The sequence below is a fragment of the Nannobrachium achirus genome, assembly GCF_963921795.1.
Source record: "Nannobrachium achirus genome assembly, chromosome: 1".
NCBI classification, from domain to species: domain Eukaryota; kingdom Metazoa; phylum Chordata; class Actinopteri; order Myctophiformes; family Myctophidae; genus Nannobrachium; species Nannobrachium achirus.
In genome coordinates this window covers 4,141,138-4,155,435 of record NC_137810.1, presented here as the reverse complement: position 1 = coordinate 4,155,435, position 14,298 = coordinate 4,141,138, and the positions used below count along the sequence as shown (strand labels likewise).

At 43.0% G+C, this 14,298-nt stretch overlaps 1 protein-coding gene across 1 annotated transcript in view; it reads left to right on the top strand.

Annotated features, from left to right (window-relative positions):
• The window catches only part of LOC308306683 (protein NLRC3-like), a gene marked incomplete at both ends in the record, with an annotated part of 44,108 nt that overhangs the window by 13,673 nt on the left and 16,137 nt on the right, over nucleotides 1–14,298 (top strand). Inside the window, 2 exons of the mRNA XM_080751724.1 lie at nucleotides 98–291; nucleotides 993–2,746. Coding sequence (XP_080607850.1) covers nucleotides 98–291; nucleotides 993–2,746 — 1,948 coding nt within the window. The remainder of the gene's footprint in view (nucleotides 1–97; nucleotides 292–992; nucleotides 2,747–14,298) is intronic.

Sequence of the window (14,298 nt, the reverse complement as noted above, 5' to 3'; positions counted from 1 at the left end):
TCGCTTATCTCCCGATTAGGGAGTCTTACTGGTATAAATATATATCCTTCTATCCTCCAGGACTATAGTCATAATACATAATTGTTCTCCTCCACAGGAAGAGGAAGAGGGTGTGTGTTGTGACAGAGCAGGCGTCCAGGTGTTCAGTGTGTGAGGAGGTTCTGACAGATCCAGTCTCTAGCAGCTGTGGACACTGGTTCTGCAGACAGTGCATCACCTCATACTGGGAGCAGTCTGCTCCAACAGGACACCATGACTGTCCCCAGTGTGGAAAGATCTTCAGGACCAGACGTAGACTGAAGACACCCAGTCACACCAGCAGTGGACACAGTAAGACTGGACACAATGTACACTAATTAACACTGACTGCCCCGATGACTGCCATTTTCGTACCTTTTAACGTGGGTGCGTGTCCATCATGCACGCTGTGGTCGGTTCGAGATTACTTTCGGTTACTTTAATTGTTTAGTATGTGAAACGGCACATGCTGACTGACGGTCTATGGGTTTGCCGCTCTGACATGAAACTATGACATCACTGTGATGTCAGGGGAACCAAACTAACTGAATCCCTTTTATGCCCATACATGGAGATCCCTGATGTCATCAATATTAAGCCCATATCTAACAGGACTTCATATGGGCATGACCATATATGGAGGCCACATCGGCACATACCACACTCCATATATGGGTACCAGGGGTCTCCATATATGGGTAACTGGTCCGATATACATCACTGGACAGATGGCCAAGACATGGCGCGACCTCGACATTGTCTATTTGTGTAGCTAATGTTGACAAAAATCACACATTATTTTCCGCGCAGTTCTTTTTGTAACACTGACGTGTGTACACAGCTGTAAGGATGTAAAGTTATAAATTCAACTGAATGTTTAAAATGTCTTGATTGTCTTCTCATAGCAGGTGTCAGTGTGCAGGAGGATTTAAAGGTTTATAAGATCACTTTGAACAGTCTGGATCGTGTGACAGACGTCACTGAAGTGCCCTCCCTCAGCAGCATCTTCACAGCGCTCTACATCACAGTGGGAGAGAGTGAAGGGGTTAATAACCAACATGAGGTCTACCAGCTTGAGACGCTCTCCAAGAAGAACACCCTCCATGACCAACCAATCAGCTGCTGTGACATCTTTAAGCCCCTCCTCCTTGGCAGAGAGACACCAATCAGAAGAGTTCTGACCAAGGGAGTCGCTGGCATTGGAAAAACCTTCTCTGTGCGTAAGGTCGCTCTGGACTGGGCAAAGGGTTTGGAAAATCAAGATGTCATTCTCCTGGTTCCCTTCTCATTCCGGGAGCTGAACTTGGTCAGAGATGAGCAGCACAGTCTTCTCTCACTGATCCATGTTTTCCATCCAACGTTGAAGAAGGTCACAGCAGAGCAGCTCGCTGTCTGGAAGGTTGGCTTCATCTTTGATGGTTTGGATGAAAGCAGGTTGTCCTTCAACTTCAACAATGACATCATCTCTGATGTCACAGTGACATCATCAGTGGACGGGCTGTTGACAAACCTCATCGAGGGAAATCTGCTCCCATTGGCTCTCATCTGGATAACCACCAGACCTGCAGCAGCCAATCAGATCCCTCCTGCATATGTTGACCTGGTGACAGAAGTACGAGGGTTCACCGATCCCCAGAAGGAGGAGTACTTCAGGAAGAGATTCAGTGATGAGGAGCTGGCCAGCAGAATCATCTCACACATGAAGACGTCAAAGAGCCTCCACATCATGTGTCACATCCCAGTCTTCTGTTGGATCAGCGCTACCGTTCTGGAGGACATGGTGAAGACAGACGAGACAGGACAGCTGCCCACGACCCTGACTGCCATGTGCTGCCACTTCCTGTTGGTCCAGACAAAGAGGAAGGAGCTGAAGTATGATGAGCCTCATCGGGGGAAAAAAAGAAACAAGAAAAGAAACAGAAAAGAGAGAGATAATCAACAGCAGCTCATGGAGAAGGACAGGGAGGTTCTTCTGAAGCTGGGCAGGCTGGCGTTTGAACATCTGGAGAAAGGCAGCATCATGTTCTACCAAGAAGACCTGGAAGAGTGTGGTCTGGATGTGAAAGACGCCTCGCTGTACTCAGGAGTGTGCACAGAGATCTTCAAAAGAGAGGGCGTGCTCTTCCAGAGAGCAGTCTACTGCTTTGTTCATCTGATCATCCAGGAGTTTCTGGCTGCAGTCTACCTGTTCCACTGTTTCACACAGAAGAACATGGAGGTACTGAAGACATTCCTGGGACGTGACATAAGGGGACGTGATTACACCTGTGACTCCTTGGAGGACTTCCTGGACTCAGCCAACCGTAAAGCCATAGAGAGTAAGAATGGTCACCTGGACCTGTTTCTCCGCTTCCTTCATGGTCTCTCACTGCCGTCCAACCAGAGTCTGTTAGGAGGTCTACTGGTTCAGACACAGGACAGTCCAGAGAGCATCCAGAAAGCCATCAACAAGCTGAAGGAGATGAATGTTCCCCGTGCCTCTCCTGACAGATTTATCAACATCTTCCACTGTTTGATGGAGATGAACGACCACTCAGTGCATCAGGAGATCCAACAGTACCTGAAGTCAGGGGACAGATCAAAGACAAAACTATCTCCAACCCAGTGTTCAGCTCTGGCCCACATGCTGCAGATGTCAGAGGATGTTCTGGAGGAGTTGGACCTGGACAAATACAACACAGACGTGTTTGGGCGACGCAGACTCATCCCAGCTGTGAGGAACAGCAGAAAGGCTCGGTTAGTAGTCATGTGAATAGAAAACTTAGAACAGAAACAATGTACTGTACCTTCACACCACTACACTATAACTAAACATGATAGTTAAATCAACAGTGATACGCACGCACGCACGCACGCACGCACGCACGCACGCACGCACGCACGCACACACACACACACACACACACACACACACACACACACACACACACACACACACACACACACACACACACACACACTCAAAGTTACAACGGCCAATCTAAGGCAAAAGGGTGACAGAGCTTTTTCTGTGGCTGGCCCAGCTCTCTGGAACAGCCTTCCATCCAACGCTCTAGTCAAGCTCTCTCGGAGCTGCTGGCTTCACAAAGTAAAACGCACTGTGTCCATAAACCACAGGTTGCTAAGTCTTGTAATCTTTTACAAAAACGAATTTAACCAACTCCTCAAATGAAATAACAAAAGTCCAATCTCTCTCCATTAGACACACAAAGGTTAAGTCAGCGCTCAGCACAGCCGTTGTGCATATAACCACACACAAGCACATGACACACAAACTGTGTGCAGCCAGCAGCAGTCAGCAAGTTGATCAACCACAGCAAATAAAACAAATAATAATGGGCAGCTGCCAGGCCTTACCATAGAGTATATATAAAATAGAGAGCGGACGAGCCCCGCCCCCACTATCATTTCAATGCAAGTGCTCAGTGGCGTTTTGAAGCAACGGCTACGTGCTAGCATGTAGCTAATCCAGGTGCATTCTGGGGGAAATTGGAACCACCGTGGTTCCAAAATGACGTCACGCTGCTCTCCTCTCCTGTCTGGAGTGGAGGGGGCGGGGCCAAAATGCGCGTTTAGGCTGCAGTTCCAACTTTGGCCACCATCGGGGTTGCTTCAAATCTAGCCCTGGGTTCTGGGGGCTTGGGCCTTACCTTTCAGAAATGAACACAGCGGGCATTACTGTAATGAGCCTCTGAAAATCCTCTCGTATAATCATCCTGGTTTTGGGTAAATTAATTCCTCTAACTCTGTGTGCCCTTCTCTGACGGTGGACACCGTGGACTTAATGGTGTTTTTTGTAATTCTTTCTCCTTCACCGCCTCTTTTTGTACTCACAGCCTAATAATCTTTATAGTTAGTCTTTTTTACATATTTGCTAGTTATACTACCTGTCTGTGCTTCCTGTTTACTTGAGTTCAGACTTGGCGGGTTGAGTTGAGTGGGTGTGTGTTTACCAGGGCAGGGCAGCTGTTTGGGCGCCTCTCCTTCCCCCGAAGAGGCTGCAGGTGCAGTGATTGGCACATTTTTTAACAGCTGCACGCACCGGGTTGGCCAACACTGCCACTGTCAGTTTTTCTTTTTTCTTTTTTTCCCTTCCTCTCTCCCTCCCTCCCTCCCTCCCTCCCTCGCTCGCTCACTCTCGCTCTCTCTCTCTCTCCCTCTCTCTCTCTCCCTCTCTCTCTCTTTTCCCCAACACATTTTCGGCGCCTCTCAGAAGCGTCGCTCTAGGCAGTTGACTAGTTCACCTACATATACACGCTGGCCCTGCTTCCATCTGACTTAAAACACACCTCTTCACCCTAGCATTTGAGCCCTAGACCCCTCCCTCCCTGTGCCTTTTATCTGTCATTGTTTTATATCTTAAATGTTTTGTTTTTATAGCTGTTCTTACAAGGTTTTAAATGTTTACAAATGTTTCGATTGTTTTTGCTTTGTATTGTATTTGTTTTTACTGCGTTCTCATGATGTACAGCACTTTGGTCAACCTGGTTGTTTTTAAATCTGCTTTATAAATAAATGGACTTGACGTGTGTGTGTGTGTGTGTGTGTGTGTGTGTGTGTGTGTGTGTGTGTGTGTGTGTGTGTGTGTGTGTGTGTGTGTGTGTGTGTGTGCGTGCGTGCGCGTGCGTGTGTGTGTGGTCTGATTGACCACCTCTAATTACAGACTTGTTGGCTTGGGTCTTCACCTCCAGAAGGAAGACATGGAAGTTGTGTCTTCAGCTCTCAGTTCTAATCCATCCCATCTGAGACACCTGGACTTAAGTTACAACCACCTGGACCTGGATCTACTGGATCTACTCTGTGCTGCACTGAAAAGTCCTCATTGTAGACTGGAGACTCTACGGTGAGATTAATTTACAATCATTATTTCCATCAGTGATTTATCATGTGATTATAATATGAATATGTGGCATGAATAAGGTTGATATCATAGTAACACACATTGACTGGGATAATGAGGAGGTACAGTAACTACAGTGTGTACATGTTCACTAAATTCACTCAAACCATTCAATGACTGTCTGTCTGTATCAGGGTAAAAAGAAAATCCAAGTGGTAATATCACAATGCAGCTCTGTTACTAGTAAAAGTAATAAATACACTTTATTACCAAATACTCAATATGCAGAATGCCCCTTTTTATGTTTTCAAAATTTGTCGAAATGAAAAGTGTATAATAGGTGATAAAATAGCTGGTTTATGTATATTGCAATAATCTAAATCAGATCTGAAGTAAATGGTTACTAAAGTTTTCAAATAATTAATGAGTAAAAATTACAGTATTTGCCTCTATAGATTTAGTGCAGTAGAAGTATAAAATATACAAAGTTGACATAATCAAGTAAAATAAATAAAGTCAACTAAACTTGTACTTAAGTACAGAAGTTGAGTAAATGTACTTAGTTCCATTCCACCACTGGTCTGTATCGTCTCTTTCTCCAGCAGATGTCCTTCCTGTGTCTGTGACATCAGCAGTTATCAGCTTCACTTGTCTTAAACTGTCCATCAATTGACCTTTGACCTGTTAGGTCTTATGTGTATAATGAAGCAATAAGCCACAAGAGGCATGTGGTTACCCAGTATTTTATAACGTCTGAAAGGCGTGGTGAGACACGAAGCCAAGCCGAGTGTCTCCAACCCTCTCAGCCGTTATAAAATACAGGTAACCACATGCCTCGCGTGGCTTCTTGCTTTTCTAAAACGGTTACAATATGGCAACATGAAAAATCAGACATGTACCAATTAAAACTGTTCTATTTCACTAATAATTCACTACAAGGTCTGCAAGAAAGTAGTTCCCAGCTACAAGAAAGTAGTTCCCAGCTACAAGAAAGTAGTTCCCAGCTACAAGAAAGTAGTTCCCAGCTACAAAAAAGTAGTTCCCAGCCAGGCTGCAGAAACAACACACCTGTTACTTCAGAATGGGGTATAGGGGGGGGGCGCTTGGTGTTTTTACAAGCCCCGCCCAGAGGCACTCAGTTACCGTCCTATGTGTGTGGGCGGTGCGTAGAAGCCCCGCACGGCAGGATTTGAGAGAATATCAAGCGCTCCCTTGTCTAGTTCAGCTTCACAACAAACTGATTCAAGGTGTGGATTATTGTGTCATTTAGACACTGGTTTAATCAGAAACCAGCCAATCAGAATCAAGTATTGGAACTAACCATTTAGAAACTCTGTTTTCAGTCTCTTTGTTGGATCATCTGTTTTCAACCTGTTGCTGTTTCCTGTCTGTTGGGAGATTAAGTAAAGATTATTTAGTTCATGTTACTCTGTCTGGTTTTCTACTCTAAAACCCAGACAGTCCATCCAGACCAGGTCCTTTAATAGGTGGTTGTAAGCAGGTTCTCAGAATAATGTATTTTATAGCAGACAATCAAACATTGTGTGTTTTATTTCTCATTTAGACTGATGAACTGCTGGTTGTCAGAGAGAAGCTGTGAAGTTCTGGCCTCAGCTCTCAGATCTAATCCTTCTCATTTGAGAGAATTAGACTTGAACTTCAACATGTTGCCGGTGTCTGGACTGAAGAACTTCTCTGGACTGGAGTCTCTGCAGTGAGTAGACTTGGACTGTGTCCATGTTGGTTAGTGCAGTGATTCCCTTGTTTCATGTTCCAATGGCATAACGTCTATTGTGCTAGTCTGCCCCAACAATCCCCTCCTCCCACCCCATTTTATACAGTCATACACCTGCTGAAGATTCATGTTTATGTGTATAATCTGTTGCAGTAAAATATCCAGGAAAAATATGCAAAATAAGCTGGGCTTGCATGATTTCATTAACCCTGCATTTTTCCACATAAAGTTTATAAAGTCATCACCTCACCCGTTGTTCACGTTCACACAGAAGCAAAACTGTGCCGTGAAAAAACAGTGCTCCTGTGTGTGTGTGTGTGTGTGTGTCTGTGTGTGTGTGTGTGTGTGTGTGTGTGTGTGTGTGTGTGTGTGTGTGTGTGTGTGTGTGTGTGTGTGTGTGTGTGTGTGTGTGTGTGCGTGCGTGCGTGCGTGCGTGCGTGCGTGCGTGCGTGCGTGCGTGCGTGCGTGTGTGTTCGCACCGACTCTGTGCAGGCAGAAGATATAATCTCTTCCCTTGCTCAATAAAACATAATGTCTATTATCTGCTCTGTTAAAATTCAAATAATGACAATTTAATTGAATCCTACTTAATGCAACATTCATTGCATCAAGAGATTTGCCACGTTCATAAAGGTATACTACAGTAGCCTAGTAAGAAAAGGGTGAGTCACCTTTTCAATCACCTTTTTAAATCAAAACATATTTCTCTTTTGCAAGTTCCCACAATTTTAGCAAATTCCTGTAATTTCACTAGTAGCAGAAACACTGTAGTGTCAGGTAGTGGAGACGTTGTGTTAGACAGTCAGACATTGATGCATTGTTGTTCTACTTCCTACAGAGTGAAACATGGAGGAGAATTCTGGAATTCTAATCCTAATCCTCAACTCCTCTCAAGATGTGAGTATCTGTCTGTCTGTCTGTCTGTCTGTCTGTCTGTCTGTCTGTCTGTCTGTCTGTCTGTCTGTCTGTCTGTCTGTCTGTATTTGTATACAGTGTGTTATCCTCTGTTGGCCCCTCCCTCCCTGGATGCTGTCCTGAAAGCTCTTCAGTAGAGCTTCCAGTGAATGCAGGAGGTTTCTCTGCTCTTGGCCTGGTCCTTCACACCAGCTGATGCTTGTTTACAAAACACTCCCTCTACCTGACACACCTTCTGTAATGTTCAACCCTCCTTCTGCCACACATTCTGCTTAATGTCCCCCAAACACACTGGCCCTCATTTATCAACGTGGTGCAGATCACAATTTTGGCGTACACCGAAATTTAGGCAAGTCTCTGCATTTATCATTTCAATGTGACTTTGACGTTGGTGTAGGGTAGGATAAAATCTCACGTCAAGTTCAGAGGTGGTGTAGGATTGATCTTACACCTCTTATTCCATTGTAGACATGCGGGGCAGCATTGTCTAACTATCTGACAGGCAATGGACACATGTATCCACTCCAAAATTTATATCTAACACACTAATAAATAATCCTGTGAAAATATAACATTGTATAAAAGCATATAACCGGCTACGTCATGGACATGCACGCTGATTTTATTTCCAAGTTACAATGACAAGCAATTTAAATCTAGTGATATGGCAGCAATCTACATTAAGTGCTTTAACACTAACAGTCTATTGCAGATCTGGCTCAGAACAAGCATGCACAGATAGCACAGATACGAACGCATGCAAGAGCATTTTCTGGACCAGCGCAGCGCCGCTGTAATCTTACATTTTCGTGGACTGTGAGCCTCCAATTTATACAGTGCTGTGAGTCCTTTATTAAGGATAAAACCTGAAGGTCCAAACCTGGCTGTGCCCAGCCCAACGCACGCTGTGGATGATTTATTTGGGGGTCCACGGCCCACCGGGGAGATGGCCAGCCCGTGCGGGAATTGTATATACCGGTACATGATTGTTATAGTTTAAGCACTCAAAGGCGCATTGCGCTCGTTGCCGATATTGGGTTAAAATTAATATCCAAACATAACCGTGGGGTCTCTCAATGTATACAGTAGCTACTGTACACTATACACCAACACGGAGCTTTGTCATCAGCGCGTCATAGCTGGGGGCGGAGTCAAGCGTGGGGGAAATATTTAACAACCCCCATTAGTAGAATGGGGTTTTCTGTGTTTTCAAATCCGATTTTTTTATAGTATAGCGATGTTTTAATTAATTGCAATGTCTTACATTGATTCCTTGGTTGCCAATGGACAAAAAATGATGCATTTAAAATTAAACAGCTTTGGGATTAAATATTGTCTGATATTATTAAGGACAGGTCGCATCATCAAAGACCATGGGTTATCTAGACTATCCGTCTGGTATTACACACTGTTACATTTTTTTTTATGATAAATTAAACTTATCGTATCAAAAAACGAAAAGCATTAATTAATCAATGATGGTTATAGAGCACATTAAATGAATTCCAGTTGTCTACAGCCATTAACAGCTTGTTATCATGCAAGGATTTACACACGCAACACAACACAATCCTATCCTAAATAGTTTCAAACCTGCAGAAAATACTTTTAAACTGGCGTCGATCCTGCCATATATTCAAAGATCAGGTCTCTATCCTACTTGAACTCACTACGATGTGTTCTATAAACAACATTGACGACTTAACGACTGTTGTTTTTTGATATTAGAGTACGTTTAATTGATCATATATTGTAATTGTGTCTCTACCAGGTGAAAGACATAATGTAAACAGGTTTTGTAGCATAGAGGGAAGAGGGGGACCACGGGTGCTTATATTGTGCAACTCTGACACATGCACGGGGGATAATCTGAGTCTGATTATAAACCACTTAATTACATTGATTCCTTACTGCAAATGCCTGGACAAAAAACTATCTGCAATAGCATCGGGATTAATTGTTGTCCTTATAGGACTGGTCGGATCAATGCCATGGTTATCTGACTGATTTAATCACCTGGTAAGAGACACACTTTCACATTTTCATGAACATGATCAATTACACTAATCACAATATCAAAAAACAAAGGCCATTAATTCAGCAATGATGTTCATGGAACACGTACGGGAAGGACACAGGAGGAGGATGCCATTGTAAGTTTATTAGGCAATGGGAATGGATTTAGACCATATTCACGTTTCAAATCTATTGACGACTAATGGGCCTGGCTGTTGGATTTATATTGTGGCACGTTTAATTGATCATATCTCATATTAATATTAGTGTCTCTACCAGGATTGAAATGAACACTGCATGTGCAAACATGTTTTTTTTGTAACACAGGGAGTAGAGTAGATGGAGAGAAAAACAGATCTCCGATCTCATCTCATGGTTGTGTAACTTGGATAGCCTACAGAAACGACAGATCTCCATCTCAGTCAGTGCTTGTGTAATTTGCGGGGAATATATTAATCTGACTCTGATTACAAACCACTTGAACTCCGACTTCTATATCCTATATGCCAGGGAGAAGATAACCGGGGTCCAACCTATGTGCGAGCTTGTTGATTTTTGGCACGGCATAGATTGGCAAAAATAGATTTGGTGTAGTAGACTGAATATGTGGTCAACGTATAAAGAGTAAAATTGGGTCCCGTTTTATTCCAGAGGTTTTGATGAGGCAGGAGTAGTAGTTTAGACGAGGTGGCGAGGTACAGTAGCTCCGTGCTGCACAGCGGTGTGTTCAATCAATCAATCAGTCATCCATAATAGGCTTGTTATCTTAATAATAAGTGAACTTTACGACGGCGAGTGAACGATTGCGTTCCAGAAGTCCTTCTGATGGATTTTTCTTGGCTGTCGAGTGTTTTATCGTCCAAAAAAATCGCTCTGAACGTGATTAAAACGATAGTGTACTGTTTACGCTGTATTAACTCAATGGGGAAAGGCGATTTGTTTTCCCCCACGCTCAAAGCGGATGTGACGTTTATGGGCGTTCCTTTCTAGCTCCGTGTTGGTGTATGCTGGAGTTAATGATGAAACCCGACGCTCCACCTGTGCCCACAGCGCACCATCTTCCCCGTGGGCGCCGTGGATTTATTTATGCCACCTGGAGATCACTCAACACCAGCCAGCCTTCATCCATCAATGCTTAGAGCCTCATTCATTCTGCAACCACTGCATTCAGATGACCTTTAGTTTCCAGGATATCTGTCATTAAGGTGGCGAGCCCGTGAGATCATGACCATGGGGAATTATTGCTTGTAACCAAATGAACGCACTCTGTCTGCGCACGGCACGGATATGGTTTAAATTAATATCACAAAGTATTCATGGCAGTGACTTGTGTCATTCATGTCGGCTGCAGTGCTATAGCCTCCTTGTCAAAGATTGTAGCGTTGGTTAATCCCACATTCCCACTGTCAAAGACTGCTGTGTAAACCAAAATGCTGCTGTTCCAAGTTGCGTGCGTGTGTGTGTGTGTGTGTGTGTGTGTGCGCGCGCTCGTGCGTGTGTGTGTGTGTGTGGTGTTTGTGTGGGAAGCGGACATTAAGGGAAGTTTATTAGCTTTCCTTTCGTTGTTAGGACGTATTCCGCTTGTTTTGGTCGTAAAGTCGGGGCGTTTCAATAATATTTAAGGCGTGTTATTTAAATTTCAGCCTGCACATTTATCAAGGCTGAGATCAAATGTACGCCAGGTGTGTCTGTTTAAGACGTGTTCGTAAATACCACTTGAACTTGGAAGATTTTGGGGGGAAAAATACACTGTTTTTTACACTCCATTGATAAATGAGTGCCACTGTCTCTGGATCACTCCTCCTTTCAGTTGGCTACAGACCATGACTGGAACAAGATGCAAATAAGCCTGGAAATGGAGTCTTTTAGGCCCTATTTTGAACAAGCTCATATTCCTTAATAAAGTGATAACAGCACCATCTTATGTGCAATTGGTACAGTATTATGCAAGTGGCACTGAACACAAACATGCTATTATGAACCTTGACTTTTTTTTCTCATATGGCCCTCTTCCAGCGCCAACATCAGGCTGATTTTTGAAAAACACATTTTTGGACACTGCTCCTACAGATTTTGGCCTAAAATCACACAAAGCGGTACACAGTATTTCTAAAGCTGTCGGTCAGTCTGTCACGCAACGCAACGTAACGTAACGTAACGTAACCAGTGTTGGGAAAGTTCACTTTAAAAACGAACTAGTTCAAGTTCAGAACTTCTAAAATGAACTAGTTCATTTCTAGTTCATAATTCTATATTTTGAACTAAAGTTCATGGTTCCCCAAAATGAACTAACTTAGTTCTTTTTCTTTCTTTTTTAACCTTAATTGTTTTTATACTTTTGGCTATTCAAATATATATATATATTATATATATATATATATATATATATATATATATATATATATAGGTCAATATATATAATATATACATTTTTAGACGTTGCTGCATGCTATTATTTGTCAAAATTATTGACACAGCCCATATAGAACCATACACAGCAATAATTTCATCCAACTTAAAGGAGTGGTTCACCCCCAAAATGACTTTTTTTCTATTGAGAGTAGAGTTCAATAATATTTTTAGTTTTTTGTCACATTCCTAAGACATAAATGTGATAACAATAAATGTACCCCCATTCATTTCGGATGGTGACCCGTTTCGAAACGGGTCACCATACAGAATCAATGGGGGTAAATTTACTCAAATCAAATTTTTGTCTTAGGAATGTGACAAAAACCAAAAAATATTATTGAACTCTACTCTCCATGGCATGAGTAATCAATAGAAAAAAAGTCATTTTGGGGGTGAACTACTCCTTTAACATTGAGGTGCCCACAATATTTATGTGCCCAGTGCCCAGTCTTCCTGAAGGCAGACGTTTCTAAACCTGGCGTTAGCGACACCCATAGGAATGGAGTGCCTCCTTCCGAGTCTTAACAAACAGGTGTTTCATACGAAACACTTGTGTTTCCGCGTTGGTTAAAATAGCTGATCTACAAGCTCACGTTGTCTCGTGGATGCGACACGTTGTGAGCTTGCAGATCAGCTATTTTCGCCGTGCAACACACATAGGACAAAGTATAGGCTTGTGAGACGTAACGAGGAGGAGATTCACAGTGCTGCAGAGTGCAGACAGCACCGCATATCAACGAGGAGCTGCGTGCAGTGCATTATTGGAGCATGTGAATGAAAAGAGAGAGGAGAGGACAGGCGACCGCGGAGGCGCGGACCGTTATTATTATAGCTCTATGGGACCGCCGCATGAACGGCCGACGAACGCCGACGAACGCCGTTCACGGGCGTCAGAATGACCGCGTTCGACAATATCGTTCATCAAGCGAAAACAATTACGTTCAGTTCACGTTCGCCCAAAATACGAACGTGTTCACGAACGATCGTTCTTTGAACGCGTTCGGGTACAACACTGAACGTAACGTAACGTCACGCCACGCAAAAGTACAATATGTGTCTTTGAAATGTAGTGAAAGTCACAAGTATCCAGTAATACAAATACTCAGGTATTAGTACCTTAACTACACAACATTAACTTATTGTGTACTCAGTTACTGTAAACCAATCTCTCTCTCTCTCTCTCTCTCTCTCTCTCTCTCTCTCTCTCTCTCTCTCTCTCTCTCTCTCTCTCTCTCTCTCTCTCTCTCTCTCTCTCTCTCTCTCTCTCTCTCTCTCTCTCTCTCTCTCTCTCGCGTGCGCGCGCATGTTCTCTCTCTCTCTCTCTCTCTCTCTCTCTCTCTCTTATGAGGGGCCCTTTAGGCCAAAAATAGTGAGACACTTTTACACACACTAATGAGACAGTCTTATACGTACTACTGAAATGCTTTTACATTCAAATATTGAGACACTTTGACACACGCTGTTGAGACACTCTTACATATACTAATGAAATGTTATACGCTCGATATTGAAACACTCCTTACACTCACTACTGAAACACTCGTACATACATACATACTTTGTAAATCTATATATGAAACCATATACATACTCAACTGAACACTTACGCATGCATATGAGAAACACATACACATACCTATATACTTCTGTGTCATATACACATACATACAAAATTCTTGCACGTATACCAGTTAAAACATTTATACATATATATCTGAAACACTCACACATTCACCCATGAAAACGCTGCATATATATTGCTGAACACTTGTACATTTACTACTGAATTTCTTGTATTTCACATGTGTTCATACGAGTAGCTTCAGTAGTATGTATGCATGAATTCAATATTATGTACACAAATAATTTCAATATAACGTATGAAAGAGTTCCACGTATTCATAAAATACATTTCAGTCATATATATATAAGTAATTTCAATAGTATATATGCATTATTTTAATAGCATTGTTACGTTAAGTTACGCCCCAGGCTAGGGGTCCCTAGGTGTAACGTAACAAAAATGGACTCCCTCCTTCCCAGTCCCCAAACAGCCAGGCCACACAGGTTTGAAAATCCTCAAACTTAAGGATTTATTATAGATAAAAGTCATACATGTTACCTCAGGGTGGGATCATAAAATTCTAGATACAAAACTGGTTCTAATAACAAGGGGGTCACCCACCCCTACATACAGAACTCTAACAAAACACAATGCTATCCTAACTCACTCAGCGAACCCCCTCACTCCTAGCGTCTCCACAGAGACCTCTTCCTCTGTCTCCACTGAGACCCTTCCTCCCAATGTCAAATGACCTCACTCAGCCGACCCCCTCACTCCTAACATCTCCACTGAGATCTC